The sequence below is a fragment of the Hordeum vulgare genome, chromosome 2H (genome assembly GCF_904849725.1).
Source record: "Hordeum vulgare subsp. vulgare chromosome 2H, MorexV3_pseudomolecules_assembly, whole genome shotgun sequence".
NCBI classification, from domain to species: Eukaryota; Viridiplantae; Streptophyta; class Magnoliopsida; order Poales; family Poaceae; genus Hordeum; species Hordeum vulgare.
In genome coordinates, this window is record NC_058519.1 from 76,465,927 (window position 1) to 76,482,224 (window position 16,298).

Here is a 16,298-nt window from a genome sequence, read left to right on the forward strand (position 1 = left end):
GAGTAAAGAGACTTATCGGTAATGAGATTGAAATAGGCATGAGGATACCGACGATCGAATCTCGGGAAAATAACATACCGAAGGACAAAGGGAATGATATACGGGATTAAATGAATCCTTGACATAGAGGTTCAACCGATAAGATCTTCGTAGAATATGTAGGATCCAATATGGGCATCCAGGTCCCGCTATTGGATATTGACCGGAGAGTGTCTAGGTCATGTCTACATAGTTCTCGAACCCGCAGGGTCTACACACTTAAGGTTTGGTGATGTTTCAGTATAGCTGAATTATTGATGTTGGTAAGCGAAGGTTGCTTGGAGTCCCGAATGAGATCCCGAACATCATGGGGGTTTCCGTAATGGTCCAGAGACGAAGATTGATATATAGGAAGTATCCATTTGGCTTCTGGAAGGTTTTCGGACATTACCGGTAAAGTACCGAGAGTGACGAATGGGTTCCGGAGTTCTACCGGGAGGGGACACTCACCCGGGAGAAGACCAAAAGGGGCCCAAGGGTGGCGCACCATCCCCTAGTGGGCTGGTGGCCATCCCAAGAGGGCCTAGGTCGGCCGAAGTGGAAGAAAAGGCAAGGAGAGGAGGCCAATCCGATTTGGGGAAGGAGGACTCCTTCCAAGTGGAGTTGGAGGAGGACTCCTCCCTGTCCCTCTTGCGCCAGCCGAAACCCTAGGGGTTTCCCTAGGGCGCTGCCCCCTCCCTCCCACCTATATATAGTGGAGGTGAGAGAGGCTTTTGGCACTCAAGCCAAAGTGCAGCTCTCTCTCCCTCCACAACTTCGACATCCCGTAGCTAGATTAGTCCAGCACGGTGAGGCCTTGCCGGAGTAGCTCCACCACCATCATTGTCACGCCATCGCCCTACCGGAGAATTCAGCTACCTCTTCTCCCCTCTTGTTGGATCAAGAAGGCGGAGATCTTCACTGAGTTGTACGTGTGCTGAATGCGGAGGTGTCGTCCATTCGGTACTAAATAGGAACGGAGTTCGTGGGACGGATCGTGATTGGATTGCGAAGACGGTCGACTACATCAATCACTTTCCTTAACGCTTCCCGCTTAGCGATCTACAAGGGTATTTGGATCCGATCTCCCTCTCGTAGATGATCATCACCATGATAGGTCTTTCGTGTGCGTAGGAATTTTTTTGTTTCGCATGCAACGTTCCCCAACACAACAGGGATGTCTTCGTCCCGGGCAAATCTTCGCTTTTGGAAGCGTTGTTGTGCATGCCGATCCGGTCGTCCACCTCGGCCTGGTCGAGAACTTTACCCCCGGCTAGGAGGTCAAGTTCGGGAACCTAGAGTTCACCACTGGCGCCTGGTGATATCTTGCATAAACAAGACTCTAGGTCCTCTCGAGGAACCTGCGGGTCCCGATACTTCGGCATCGGAAACCGCGAATGTCGCCACCGGGACGACCTGCGTCCCCACCCCGACCTTAGAGTCCGACGTGGTAAACACGTCGGAACGCATCTCAGCCGAGAACACTCTGGAAGTGACCTTGAGCGCCACCAGGGGATCAGTGACATGGGTTAAATCCGAACTGATAGGCGGCGTGAGCTCCGCCGAAACTTCGGTGCTATACGAACTACTCGATCAGATACAAGTCATGGGCATGATGAACGACCAGGTTACGGTCTATGATCAGATCGGGTTAGACCCGACGACGGGGAAATTTACATCCCGTCTATCACACACTTGACCAAGATCGTCAAGTGCCCGGTTACGGGCTCCCCGCACCAGCCACCTGAGTTGAGGACGGTTTACGCCCCGATGAGTCATCTTTCAGACTTACCTGATAGTCCGAAAAATCTATCTCGCCCCGACAATGTTTCGGGGCCAAAGACACGTCCAGTGCGCAACCCAGCTAGGAACGCGACCACCAAGGTCTCTTGCCCACAAATCAAGGGAATTCATCCAAGAGGCTCTCATGGTGGCTCTCAGCCACCTGCTGGACAACAAAGCCGAGGGTGTTGGGTTTGTTGTCATGGGACTAGCCCACAGGATGCTCTGGTTGAGGACCTGGCTGGGCAAGCACTACCACTAGTGCTTCTTCTGCTGGTGGCGACGTCGTGCATGATCCTCGACGGCGATGGCAACAAGGACGACGATGACGATGATGACATATATTTTGTGTAGTTAGGGCTTAAAAACAATCTTATGGTTTGTATATTTTGGTAAGGTGCTATATACTGACCCCTCACGGTGATCCTTGCGGTGATTACGAACCTGTGGTGGTAGGAATACACCCTCTTTTGGATGTGGTGGTAGGATGACACCAAAGTAGTGTAGGTTGAACTTGCTATGATCATGCATGCTTACTAATGCTCTTCTGCTCCACTGCTTGCTCCTAGAGTTCTTCATTGCTTGGTGTATGTGTGTTGTAGTGCTTGTTGCTTGAACTTATTGCTCTTGTGCCAGGGCAAGTGGTATGTGGTGTTTGAAGGTAGGGTTCCAGGGGTTTACAGTTCATGGGAAGCTTGCAACAATCAAGTTTCAGGTACGGCAACAACAACCACATAGGAGGGTTTAAGACTAGGCAGGCAGCAGAAGATGCTTACTTCAAGTATGTGTGAAAGCATTCATGTAGCAAGGTTGCGGTTGGCAAGGTGGATCGACCGTTAGGGTTCAAGAACTTCATCATCTTCGTTCAGTTCGTCGTCATAGTTGTGTTGTGGCGTTGGTGTGCTCGGTGTGAATGTGTGTAAGGTGTAATGGTATTGGTAAGCTCACCAAGTAGGGTACAAGGTGAGCACAAGTCTATGCTCGTATGTAACAAACAACGTGCACTCGTGTAATCACATACAACGCGAGCAACCAAACATGGTGTGTAGAGGCGTCGTTACTATGTAGAAAGAGGACATGCAGGCAACCAATCAACATGCATATGTTAATTTTTTATTTATCTGTATATGCTTAAACAGACCTAACTAAATGAAAAGAAAACGATGCAGGCAACCAAACACGTTCAAAGTCGGCATGCACGTCCAAGAAAATCGAAGGGGGAAACAAGGGGCAACAATGGTAAACAACCCACCACCTTGTTGGGCTTTGAGACGGAACGAGTTGGCATGACAGCAACGTCTACCGGACGCACCAAAAGCCCCTCATCATGCCACAGCGCAGGCAGGCATCCGGGGTGGGTGCACCGGCAAGATCTCTTTTGGACTGACGGGGCATTATTAGCTCTCAGTGTTTAGTCCCATCATGTCATTACGTACGTATAGTGGTAGCTACGTACTCCTAGAGGGATCCATGGCCTGTTTCCTCCACAACGGTCCGCGGCTCGATATATAAATCAAATCATGCAAGAGATCGAGGGCCGGGCTACTAGAATTTTGGAGACCAATTGTTAGACGCCTTTCGCTCGTTATCATTCATGACAACTGAGCCGAGCTTAGCTAAGCTCGCATTATGACCGGGAATCGAGACAACGAGTGCTGTTTATTCCGTGACATGTTCTCGTGGATCTAGAGGACGGTTGGACTTGGACGGCTGACCTGGAACAATAATAAGAACTAAAGTAAAACGCATACCTGGAGGATCTATCTATTGATGCCTTCGCATGTTCTCTAACCCAAAAGTCTTAGTGGTAGATGCCTTGCCTGCAGGACTGAGAGAAAAAAATGGCGTCGCTTTTAGGAGTATTATTTTTTCTTCAGAAAAGAAGGATTATTCCTGGCCTCTACATGAAAATGATGCATGCAGCTATTTTTATTAAGTTATTCAACAACAAAATAAATATAAAGATCAACACAAAGCCATCTTCGAGACCAACAAAGTCGCTATACCTACAAGTATAAAGATGTGACCTAACCGCATCATAACGGTGTTGCTTTTGGCAGTATCAGTTTATGTTTACAGGTTGGTCTCGGCTAGTTCAGCTTGTGTAGGCATTAGCCGTGATGCTAAAACCACCATCAACCCAGCCACACAGGCCACAACATACTACTAGGAAACAGAAAACAAACTACACACTGGCATTCAGATCTACTCCTAACCCGTCTTGACACCGTAAGAGCAACTCTAGCAGACCCCGCATCCCGCCCCGGCCCGTAAAATAACTGCTAAAGTATTGGTCGGGGCGGAAAAACCTGCCCGATCAGACCCCGCTCCCGTCCCGGTCCGTAAATATTTTTGCGGGGCGCGGCAAAATCTCAGCCTCAACCCGTGTATTCGCGGATTCCCCGCTCGCCGCTACGGTGCCCGCATATAAGCGGGAAGCGGTTGGGGGGGGGGACATTTCAGCCCGCATTTTCCCCACCAACCACCCCCCCTCTCCCCCCCTTGGCCCAAGATTTCGGCCGCCGGATTTGGCTTTTGCCGGCCGCCGATGGCTGCGCCAAGCGATGGAGTGGTCGGGGAGCATCTTCCGCAGCCCCGGCAAGGGCACATCAGCGCATGCAGGGACATGTTCGTCCTCCCGGCGCCGCCGACGATTTGCGGGCATGGATTCGTCCGGCCGTCCACCGGGCTCGGCGCTCGCGCAACGGCTCTGTGGCTCGCCGTTGCCGCTCATACAGTGCGACGACTGCACGCGGACAGTGCCGCGGCTTACTTCGGGCACGCCGAACCACCCCGGATGGGTGTTCTTCAAATGCGAAAACGACGGGTACGTGCACTTGCGATATCTCATTCTTTGGTTCAATTGCGGATCCTCATTCCAAACATGGTTATTCTTTTGTGTAGGAATATGGATGCTCATTTTGGTTTTAGGAAGGCGAATACATTGATTTATTGATAGAAAAAAAGTTAATAGATGTCGATGCACTCCTTAGTAGAATAAAAAACAATGATGCGGCTGCATGTGCAACGTCTACTTATTTCGAACTAAAGATGAAGAATGAAGAATGCAAGATGAAGAATCCGCAGATCAACAATGAATGCATGGAGAAGATATTGCTTCAACTAGTTGGAGCAGTTATGGAAGTTGGAAATCTTCTAAAATGCATACTTGTGGTTCTTGTTTTCTTTGGTCTTGCTATTATAGCAAAGATGTGATGGTGTTAATGTATCCAAATGTTGTTGGAAAAGCAAAGAAATGCATTATTTTAGCAAATATGTGGTGCAAATTTAGGTTTTCCGGTCCGAAATGAGCTGCGTCAGAGCAGACCCCGCAAAGCCGACCCATATGCTTTTTTACGGGTCCATTATATGGGGTCTGCATCCACGACCGTACGCGCCGGTTCGCAGAGGCGTTTTTCCGCAAACTGCAAACACGTTTTGCGGGTGAACGGATGCGGAATCTGCTAGAGTTGCTCTAAGATCACATCATCGCAATGTACAACTGAACATCTCGGATGATTTCAAACGCCGAAGTGGTGTTCTCGTGGCATGTGCATACCCTGCTACTCCAGCTGGACGCCAAACCATTGCCATTGCCATTGCCCATGAATGGGGCCAGGCCAGGCCCCTACTGCAGAAACAGGGCTCCCCAACGCCACTGCGCTGCACAGGTCCAAATCACGAGCCAACGAATCATCAGATCAAGCAAACGTCCAAGCCTGTCTCTTGCAGGAGCACCTCCCCCTCACTGGTGAAATAGGACAGCCAAGCAATTCATGAGCATGAGCATGATATGAATTCAAGCAGCGTCGGTGGCTGCGGCGCGAAGAGAAGGCGTGGGTCGGTACCTCATAATCAGGAGGTCGTCCTCATCTGCCCTGCCCACATGGATGGGTGTGCCATTCATTCAAGCTCCATCCCTGAAGCCCTGCACAATACAGTAGGACGTGCCAGTTGTTTATGTTTCAGGGAGCCAATGATCACAAGAGCTTAAGCTTAAACAACGCTAACCAGCCTAGTAACCAGCTCCTTCTTTTCTTGTGAAACTGAGGGCGGACAATTGTGCAGAGCAAGGCTCCAGAACATGTGCTGGCTAGCTTCCATTGCTTGCTCCGGCATATCTGCAGCTGGCAATTCAACATATGATTGACCTCAGAAGATAAAAATCGTAGTTCTAGCCCTCTAGTCTAGGCCTCTAGGATTGATCACAATTAATTTGGGCTATGTACAGCATATAATACTGAGAATACCAGATTCTGTGGCGGGAGATGGTTACCGTTGCAGGAAGGGCAGGTGGCCCAAATCATACCGGCCATTGGAACTTTCCGAGTTGGTGTGCAGATGTGACCTGGACAGGATAACGATTCCCACTTGCTGTCATTACTTTCTTGGATCTTGCAAGTCAACCTGTCAAACCTTAGACCATAAGGAACTAAATAAATTAACAGATGGCGATAAAACAACCACAGTGGAAAAACACAGTGATTTAGTCTTCACTATTTGATCCACGAAAGCATTTCAAGAGATGGAAAGTCACAGTAGCTCTTCTTCAACAGTGGTGTCATACAGGATACAGTTCTCCAGAAACAAGTAATATGATCAAACAGCGACGTTTCTGCTTTCAAAAGTAAGAAACGATAGGAAGTATGTCAAAAGGGCGTACCCGACTCTCCAGAAGCATCGGCATGCATCGCCGCTACGGACATAAAAGTCAGTGAGTTAGCAGCCTCTTGCCCCACCGATTCCTGGAAACAGAATGGATATAACAAAAGCTGTAATCATAGACCAACTTTGCTATCCTCTGCACATACTTCAGACAGCAGCAACAATCGGATAGGCAGGGCATCCACTATCTGATGTAGACATGCAGTGAGCCCACTCTTTTGCCTAGGCTCAACAATTCCACCGATAGATTATCATTGTGCATGTATTCGCACCTTGAATCGGAAGAGAAATCTGAATGCTTTACATAATCCACTTTATTCTTTCCGCTTTTGGCACTCTTTGATGGAAACATTGTCGCTGCTGTATGATAGCAACAGGTGAACAGATTTAAGCATGGGCATGCTTTGTAGTATGCGGAACCCTGCGAGCAGAGAAACAACATTTAGATGCCTGGTCTATGTACCGCGTGATCTATTTGCCGCGTCTGTGGCGAACAAGCTCCAGAATCATGGTAAGGTTGATATTTTAAAGGATCATTGTTAATTCAAATAGTTACCGGAAGGGTTCTGATTTTGCCCTCAAAATCCAATATGCATAGCTCCATATTTTCTTCGCAAACATCAACATTTGGAGTTCTGGACGTCAAACATGGACGGTGTTGTTGCTGTTTCTTCCGAACACTATAAGAAAACAAAACTTTAGGTGTCACATAAAAGAACTTCAGGCTAGTAGATTGGGAATTGCGATTGCCTGCGACACAAGTACAAAAGTAAAGTGACTGCGCTGCAATTCTGGAATCACCTGAGCTCAGAAGTATCATTTTGTTCCCTTATAATGATTTTCATGCCATTAGCTGTACATTATTGTAACAGAGTACTTTGTGAAGTCATGAAAACAATCCTGCTAATTACCAAAGAAAATGTGCATTAGAACAGATTAGGTTGCCAACAGAGCAATAAGGATTCAGGGGTACTAAGCAATCCAGAAAAAAATAGTTCGCATAACAAAACAGGCCTGCAAACTGAAGACATTCAGCATGTTATATGAATCCTGATTGTAGTCAAAGAGAATGAAATGTGAAGTTCTAACCTTAAACAAATTAGCACTGCCTCTGTTTATTCAGTTATAACTGCATAATAACTAGCAAAAGGTGCATAAGACTGCAGGTACAATGCACTAATGAGACCAAAAGAAGTACAATGCACTAAATATTATCCATTTCACCTTTTATTCGTCTGTATCCACAGATATGAAATTGTTTCCTATGAAGAAAATCTTCTAAGAGCTTCCTGAAGACAGTAGCTGTTTCTCTGACATACGTTCCCACAGGATCGACACTATCTGTGCACATCAGCAGTTATAAAAAATGCAGTCTATATCCATCATATGGAACAAAGTAACAACCATAAGGTGTTTCCTCTAGTTCTGAATATTGGCAGTATAAATGATAGCCTGACATTTTTGGACTGCCCTTGCGGTTGTTTTTCCTTATCAAACCATAAATGGTTCCCTTGGTTAGCAAAAAAAGATAAATATATGCGATCCATGAATTATATCTGAACAAGTCAAATCAAACTGTTTCCTGTTTTATTCTTCAAACTCCTCTCTTCTATTATAGTTCTGATCTTCGTCACGTCAGACCACATTCCAGCATCAGCATATATATTGGACAGCAAAATATGGTAGCCAGGATCACTGGGGTTCTTTTCAAATATTCTTTCTGCAACTAGCTCAGCAATGTCCATTCTGTTATGCACCCTGCAAGCCGCCAAGAGGCATCCAAGAACATCTATTTCTGTCCCTTCCCTCAAACTTGAAATGAACTTCCAAGCATCGTCAAGTTTCCCAGATCTGCTGTAAAGATCAACAACACATGAGTAATGCTCCTTATCTGGGGAAATGTTGTAGTCTTGTAACATGGAGTTGTAAAAGTGCAAGCCCTTCTCAGTAAGGCCTGCATGACTGCAACAAGATAGTAGAGCCACAAAAGTGACTTTGTCAGGAGCAATTCCATCTCTCTTCATCTGATCAAATAACATTATGGCTTGATCTTCATGGCCATGCTTTCCCAAAGAAGAAATCAATGTGTTATATGTAGCAGTATCTCGCTCTGTCATCAGCTGAAAAATATCTTTGCCCTTTTCTAGGCAACAGCATTTGCAGTACATATCTATAAGCGCGTTACAGACTGAGCAGATAGAACTCATATAACGCCTAACGACATAAGCATGTAGTGCCTTACCCTGAATGAGCCTGGAATGGTGATTGCATACTGGAAGAGCTGAAATAACAGTCACATGATCAGGTTTAAATCCTGCTTTCTGTAGCGCCCTAAATGCACACAGTGCAGAATCTGTATCCCCATTCACGCCATACGCTGCAACCACTGAATTCCATATAACCAAATCTTTTTTTGGAATGAGCTCAAATACAGTTGCTGCCTCCCTTAGGAATCCTTGTCTACTGTAGAAGTCAATAAATGCGCTCCCTAGAAACTTGCTCTGGTCAAGTCCATATCTCAAGGAGAAGCCATGGACCTCTTTTCCATGCCTGAACAATTTCAGGCCAGAAAGACTCGGAAGTATACTTGCCATGGTATTGGAATTTGGTTTTAACCCTGCAGCAACCATTTCAGTAAACAAACTGACACTCATATGATACATTCCGTTCTGCGAATACCCCGCAATCAATGTACTCCAAGAGACAACATCCTTGAAATAGATAGAACGGAACAGATAATCAGCCATCTCCAGGCAGCCACACTTGCAGTACATATCAACCAGAGCATTGGAAACACAGTTATCATCAGCAACACCACATCTCACCGCGCATCCATGCAATGCCGTTCCAGCTCGCAACTCTTTCACCCTGCCACATGCTGGGATGACAGTGGCAATGATCACCGAATCAGCCGAGAACCCTTCTGATCTCATCCTATTGAACAAACACATCGCGTCGAGCCAATCTCCTGCATGCACGGCTCCTCCGATCATCGCAGTCCATGCAACCACATCCTTTTCTTGCATGCTCTCGAACACACTCCTCGCCTCGCCCAAGCACCCACACTTGGCAAACATGTTGACGAGCGCGCACTGCACGAACACGTTGGGCGTCGCGTCGCCACTGGCAACGCCTGCCTCCACGTGATCTCTGATCACCCGGCCCTGCTCAACCGCTCCGAGCACGGCACACGCCTTGATGACGGGCGGGTACGTGAAACCATCCGCCGCAACCGAGCCATCGTCGACCATCGCCCGGTACGTCTCCAGCGCCTCGGAGAAGCGCCCCGCGTCAACGAGGCCCTTGATCGCGGCGTTCCACGCGAAGGAGTTCCTCCTGGGCATTCCGTCGAGCACGCGAAGCGCGTGCCCGGTCTGCCCGAGCCTAGCATACACCTGTACCAGCTGAGCGGAGAGGACCGCGCCGTGGCGGTGGCCGCCGACGAGCACAGCGGCGTGCAGCCGCCGGGCCTCGGCGAGGGCGGGGCCCGACCGCAGCCGGAGGAGCAGCGACGCGTGCGAGGCGTCTGCGTGAGAGCCGCGGCGGTGTGCGCCGCAAGGGGAAGCGGGAGCCTTCGCTGGCGAGGCGGCAGGAGGAGGAGGGAACCGTGGCCGCGGTTTGAGCCCGTGCCTGACGGCGGAGAAGAGCATCGGGGGGAGCTCCTGACGGCTGACGGCTGAGAAGCAAGTCGCTTGAAAAGTTTCAGCCAAGCGTGGAACCTGATTACCTGACTGACGGACTGCCATGCCAGTTTTCATTTCGTTTTCGTGTCCGCCCAAACCGTTGAAGCCAACGCCGCCGTCCTGGCTGGCTGGCACCAACCGCCACCATTGCCGCCGTAGTAGCCGCCGCCTCCATCGTCAAGGCCTTTGTAGCCGGTGCCACCATTGCCGCTATAATCACCGAGGACCGGCAGTTGGATGTGAGGAACCAGCTGGTGAAGCATTTGGCAGAGATCCTGAAGCTGAAGCCGGTGAAATCGTGGATAACTGCAATGTGATCTTGAAGTAGGTGCAATTGTAAATTGTTTAACATGTGTGCATGGCATGTACTTATCTCTCCATAATAATCTTTACCTAATAATAAAAGGGGCCTGCTACGCATCCACCGGTGGATGTTTACTAAACATCCACCACTTGGAGGGCCGTCCGATCTACACGTGACGCCGGATCTGCTCCGGTCAGGCACCTCATAATTCCTGAAACGATGGCTGAGTTGCAGAAACTTTCGCTTTGTTGCAAGAAATAAACTTTGGACCCGTTAATTCCTGAAACAACCGTCGAGTTTCAAAAACAATTTGCTTGTTGCAGGATTTTTTTTCTTCGTCTTTCTGCAACATAGGTACTTTTGCGGGAGAATTTTTTGCAACAAAGGTCATGTTTCAGGAATTTTTACAACAAAGGTCAAGTTGCGGAAATTTTTTGCAACGTTCATGGACGGCATGGGCGGCTGGCGGCGGCCGGATGGTCAGAACATAAATCTATAGTAGACCACTGCAACATCACATATGTTTAAGAAACATAGTCTTTGTTGCAGAACCGCATAGTCACTCGAACGCGTGTCTTACGGGGGAGGTGGCTGATGCGGCCATTATAATCCGCCGGCTGATGGTTAGCTTTTCCCATAATAAAGAGGTTATCGCTTCCGTCGGAAAAATCACCGAGATGATTTTACAAAAAAGCCCTTACTGTTTATGACATTAAACTCGTAGTATATATATAATGTTTTTTAAAATACTCATGACTTTTAAACCGTAACTCCAAATTTAACAAATTATATATGGAATTTGATTAGAAAAATATGTAGAATTTAAATATTATATTATTTTATCTGTTAAACGTTTAATAAAAATACTATCTAGGGTGCAATCTTAATAAATAAGTCATTATTCGTCTTTCTTTCATACCGGTACTCATCCAGGTTGGAGATGAACACGTCAAGAAAATCAGGATTAGAGATGAAACTGGAGATCATTTGACTGATTCTTTGTACGTATTAAATCTACATGCAAGCCGTGTTAAGATAGAAGACCTGTGAAATATTGAACTGCATTTTTGTAGGATAAGACCATCTTTATTTGTGTCGTAACTATAAATTCTCAGATTATAAACCATTTTTTATAAATTAAAAGCGTGTGGTATTTCTTTCTCCCGTTGCAACGCATGGACCGTTTTGCTAGTAAAGCATAAAACAAATACGGTTTCTGGTCGTCCGTCATGAAAATTATCCCTAAAGTTTGCAAAAATTACCCACCATGCCACCGGTAAGTAATAGAAAATGTTTCACAAATCAAAAAATCTTGGACTGTGCCGGCCCATGTAAAAACCTCCTATATTACGCTCTGCATGCTGGGAAAATATCCAGCACACCCTATGGGCCGGCCCATGCACATGCGTCTGCTTTTAGTTCCGTTTATTTATTTATTTCCAGTTCCGTTTTATTTTTTTTATTTTAAATAATTTAGAACTTCAAATAATCTTTAAAATTTTAATAAACTGGAAATTATAAATCAACATATTTTAAAAAATAAAATGTTTGTGACTTCCAAACTGCTCGGAGTTTTGTAAAAAATGCTCGCATATACAATAAAATGTTTGTAATTTTAGAAAATTGTTTGTACAATAAGAAAAGTCCATGATTTCAAATACAATTCCATGTATTAAAAATTATTAAAGGAATTTAACAAAATGCTTTCTAATTCAAAATACGTTAATGCATTAAAAAAATGTCCTAAAATTTTCAAAATAGCTAATGCCTGCTTTGATAGTTTCTTTTTTTATTTAAAATTTTCCGTTCCATTTTTGTTTATTTCTAATTTAAATAATTTAGAATTACAAAAACTTTTGCATATTAAAAAATAGGAATTTTGAAATAAAATGCTGACGAAAACATAAAATGTTTGTGGATTCAAAAAAACGCTGGACTTTTATATTGTTTTTGCAAATTCCAAAACAATGTCCACGAATTTAGTGAATATATTACTGATTTACAAAAACGTGTGTTTATTCAGAAAAACTTCATGCGTTTGATTTTTTTTTGTGAATTTAAAATAAAATCCTCCAATATAAAAAAATATGTTCGTCTTTTCTTGAGTTGGTCACCCATTCAAAAGAAAATATTTAAACCCGTTCGAAATATAAAAATATTCATAATTTTTAGTAAATGTTTGTAAATTGTAAAAACTGTTCTCGGTTTTAAAATTGTTCCCCTATTTGTAAAATTATTCACGAATGATCTAATGTATATAGGTAAACATTAATGCTTCTAAGTCTTTGTGACAATATACCTGTGTGAATTTTGAAGAATTAACTGTTGGATGAATAGAATTATTATTGTATGTTTTCTAATTTTTTTTATTGAAATTCAGAATAAATGTTTGAGTTACCAAGATTTTTTACAACCATGATATATATTTTTTGTAAATGTAAAGATTGCTTCAACTTGTGAATAAATTTAAAAGAAGAAACATTTCCTTGCATTTGTGCATAATATTTCAAAATCAAGCGATGATATGTGAACATAATGTGGTCACCATCATTAGATATTATGTTTTTTTTTCTTCCGTGGCAAAGCACGAGCCATTTTGCTAGTATTTTTTACTTTCTGTAGTTCAAACAAGGCTACTTGATCATACAGGTGGATATCAGCTGATACCCAGCCTTGCTTCGGTACACCCCCTAGCGTAAAAGGGAATTATGACCATACCGTGTTTACCGTATGCCCAAGCCGCTGGTCGAGCCGATACATCCCACGGTCCCATCCCATCGACGACGGTCGACGCATGCAACCACACACACACACACCCTCTTCCACGACGTAACAAACCGCCCCGCGATCACGCGGCCCGATCGAGCGTCGCCCCGGCTGATCACTGCCGTTGTCCGCCGGAGTTGCAGCCCACGGTTGACGCCCCCATTGCACGTCCGCCGCCGCCGCCCGTAGGAGATCACGGTCGACACCCCCCTCCATCGCACGATCGCCGCCGCCGACCGTTGCAGAACACGGCTGATATTTCCCGGGCGTCGACATCCCCCCTCCCTTGCACGCCCGCTTCGTCGAAGTTGTCACCATCCGCATCATGATGTCATCTTGTCTTCGTCCTTGTCGTCACCGTCCTCAATCACGCCCGAGACACGTACCTCCGTCCTAGATATTTTTTCTTAATTTTTTTATTCTAGAATTTTTCAACAATTATCAAGAATTTTATTTCCTTTTCACAAAATTTCAAATTGTTATTAATTAGAAAATGTTTATGAATTCAAAAAACCGTTAATGAATTTTAAATATGTTTTCTAATTAAAAAAGTATTCCAATATTTTGAAAATTATTGGTTGGCTCAAAACATGTTTGCCAATTCATAAAAAATGTAAAGTTTAATTGACTTGGTCCCAAATTTTTTTAAATCATGAATTTCAAAAATTCTCTTCGATCTCAAGAAATTTACAAGGATTTGAAAAATATTCTTGAATTAGAAAAACTATCATGAATAGAAAATTGTTCCTGTATTTATAAAAAAATCACAAATTTTCAGATAGTTCATGAATTTAAATATTGTTTTCGAATTTAAAAAAATGTTCGTGATTTAGAAAAATCGGAAATTAGAAATATACTTTGTGATTTTCAAAATACTTCTCGAAATTTAAAAATGATCTGCGAATTTAAAAAAATATTGAATTAAAAACCGTTCACAAGTTCTGATTTTTTTTTGTAAATTTGAAAAATGAGAAGATAAAATAAAAAATAAATTAAATTGGAAAAGGAAAAAGAAGGAGAAAAGGGAATGGAAAACCAAATAAAATGGACCTGAATATGGCAACTCCAAACATTTTATATGACAAGTCTAGTGATACGAGGATGTCAATCTTAGTTGTGAAGCATGGGAATTTTTCTTAGACGCTGATAACGCCCACACGTATGGTGGGAGTAACATCCAGCTACACGTCTATAACACACAAATTGCGTCACGTCATCACATGCATGCATATGGGATTTTTTTGGATTTCTAGTTTTTAAAATATTTTATCTCTTAAAGGAAAAATTCGATGAAAATCCGTTTTTACCATTAAGTCCATCGCGACGAGATCTTCGAAACTAGATCTCATATCAATATGTTTTGATGGCTCTTTTTTGTTAAAAGTTGCCATGTCTATTGCACATGAATTTTCATGGTGTTTACACTAAAGTTGCCATGATATGTTTCAGCAATTTTTTTACCTTTAAAAGTAATTTTTTGTTGGGAAACGTTGCATGGAAAACAAAATTTTTCCTACACACACGAAGACCTATTATGGTGATGTCCATCTACGAGAAGAGATTTGGATCTACGTACCCTTGTAGATCGCACAACATGAAGCATTAAGAAACGCGATTGATGTAGTGGAACGTCCTCACGTCACTCGATCTGCCCCGCAAACCGTCCCACAATCCATTCCGATCTAGTGCCGAACGGACGGCACCTCCGCGTTCAGCACACGCACAACTCGACGATGATTTCGGACTTCTTGATCCAGCAAGCAAGACGGAGAAGTAGATAAGTTCTCCGGCAGCGTGACGGCGCTCCGGTGGTGGTGATGATCTACTCCTGCAGGGCTCCGCCCAAGCTCCGCAGAAATACGATATAAAGGAAGAACTATGGTGTCTAGATCTGAGTTGCACGTGACAAAAGTTGTGTCAAATCAGCCCTAAATCACCACTATATATAGGAGGAAGGGGGAGGAGGCTTGCCTTGAGGGCTGGTGCGCAACCCCTAGGGCCATTGGGCTTCCCCCGGGTGGGTTGCCCCCCTCCGGGTGAACTTCCGGAACCCATTCGTCACTCCCGGTACATTCCCGGTAATGCCCGAAAACCTTCCGGTAACCAAATGAAGCCATCCTATATATCAATCTTCGTTTTCGGACCATTCCGGAAATTCTCGTGACGTCCGTCATCTCATCCGGGACTCCGAACAACATTCGGTAACCACACATATAACTCAACTATACTAAAACATCATCGAACCTTAAGTGTGCAGACCCTGCGGGTTCAAAAACTATGTAGACATGCCCCGAGGCACTCCTCGATTAATATCCAATAGTAGGACCCGGATGCCCATATTGGATCCTACATCTTCTCCTAAGATCTTATCGGTTGAACATCAGTGCCAAGGATTCATATAATCCCGTATGTCATTCCCTTTGTCCTTGGTATGTTACTTGCCCGAGATTTGATCGTCGGTATCCGCATACCTATTTCAATCTCGTTACCAGCAAATCTCTTTACTCGTTCTGTAATACAAGATCCCGTGACTTACACTTAGTCACATTGCTTGCAAGGCTTGTGTGTGATGTTGTACCGAGTGGGCCCCGAGATACCTCTCCGTCACATGGAGTGACAAATCCCAGTCTTGATCCATACTAACTCAACGGACACCTTCGGAGATACCTGTAGAGCACCTTTATAGTCACCCAGTTACGTTGCAACGTTTTATGCACACAAGGTATTTGATGGGGTTATAGTCCCAGGGTAGGGTCATAGGCCTGCCCTATAGGTCCTATCCAAGGACTACCCTTCATAGATGACAAGGCCCTTAGACAGTTCCGACTGAACTAAGGACTCCCCCATCATCTAGTCGGTGACGAGCATTCAGAGCGTATTTAACGTACCGACTGAATTCCACTCTGTACATCGTAACCTCCCAAGAGGGCAACGGTCATACGTTTTCATACACCATTATTAGCATTTAAGGCATACGTTACCTGTAACATAGGCATTTATTCGCCACTATTCCACCCCTGTCCACCGGGCCGTTGTGGAGGGCAGCGCACTCTATATAAGCCGCCCTTCCCCACTGGTGC

At 44.8% G+C, this 16,298-nt stretch overlaps 1 protein-coding gene across 3 annotated transcripts; it reads right to left on the reverse strand.

Moving 5' to 3' along the window:
* Positions 1 to 5,037: 5,037 nt before the first annotated feature.
* Positions 5,038 to 10,370, reverse strand: LOC123425135 (putative pentatricopeptide repeat-containing protein At3g01580). 3 transcript variants are annotated; one of them, XM_045108812.1, is made up of 9 exons: positions 7,690 to 10,370; positions 7,267 to 7,365; positions 7,022 to 7,145; positions 6,738 to 6,886; positions 6,464 to 6,545; positions 6,077 to 6,207; positions 5,812 to 5,921; positions 5,649 to 5,728; positions 5,038 to 5,548 (listed from the first exon to the last, which is right to left on the reverse strand). In XM_045108812.1, the coding sequence occupies exon 1, from the start codon at positions 10,221 to 10,223 to the stop codon at positions 8,031 to 8,033; it is 2,193 nt and encodes a 730-aa protein (XP_044964747.1). In that variant the 5' UTR covers positions 10,224 to 10,370; the 3' UTR covers positions 5,038 to 5,548; positions 5,649 to 5,728; positions 5,812 to 5,921; positions 6,077 to 6,207; positions 6,464 to 6,545; positions 6,738 to 6,886; positions 7,022 to 7,145; positions 7,267 to 7,365; positions 7,690 to 8,030. The 3 variants fall into 3 exon arrangements, with proteins under 3 accessions (XP_044964747.1, XP_044964745.1, XP_044964746.1); XM_045108810.1 differs by having other exon boundaries at positions 5,812 to 5,927; XM_045108811.1 differs by having other exon boundaries at positions 5,812 to 5,927; positions 6,077 to 6,216.
* Between the last annotated feature and the right edge of the window lie 5,928 nt (positions 10,371 to 16,298).

Excerpts from the sequence above, each read along its gene's own strand:
- LOC123425135 (XM_045108812.1), bottom strand. The coding sequence starts at position 10,223 with ATGAAAACTGGCATGGCAGTCCGTCAGTCAGGTAATCAGGTTCCACGC.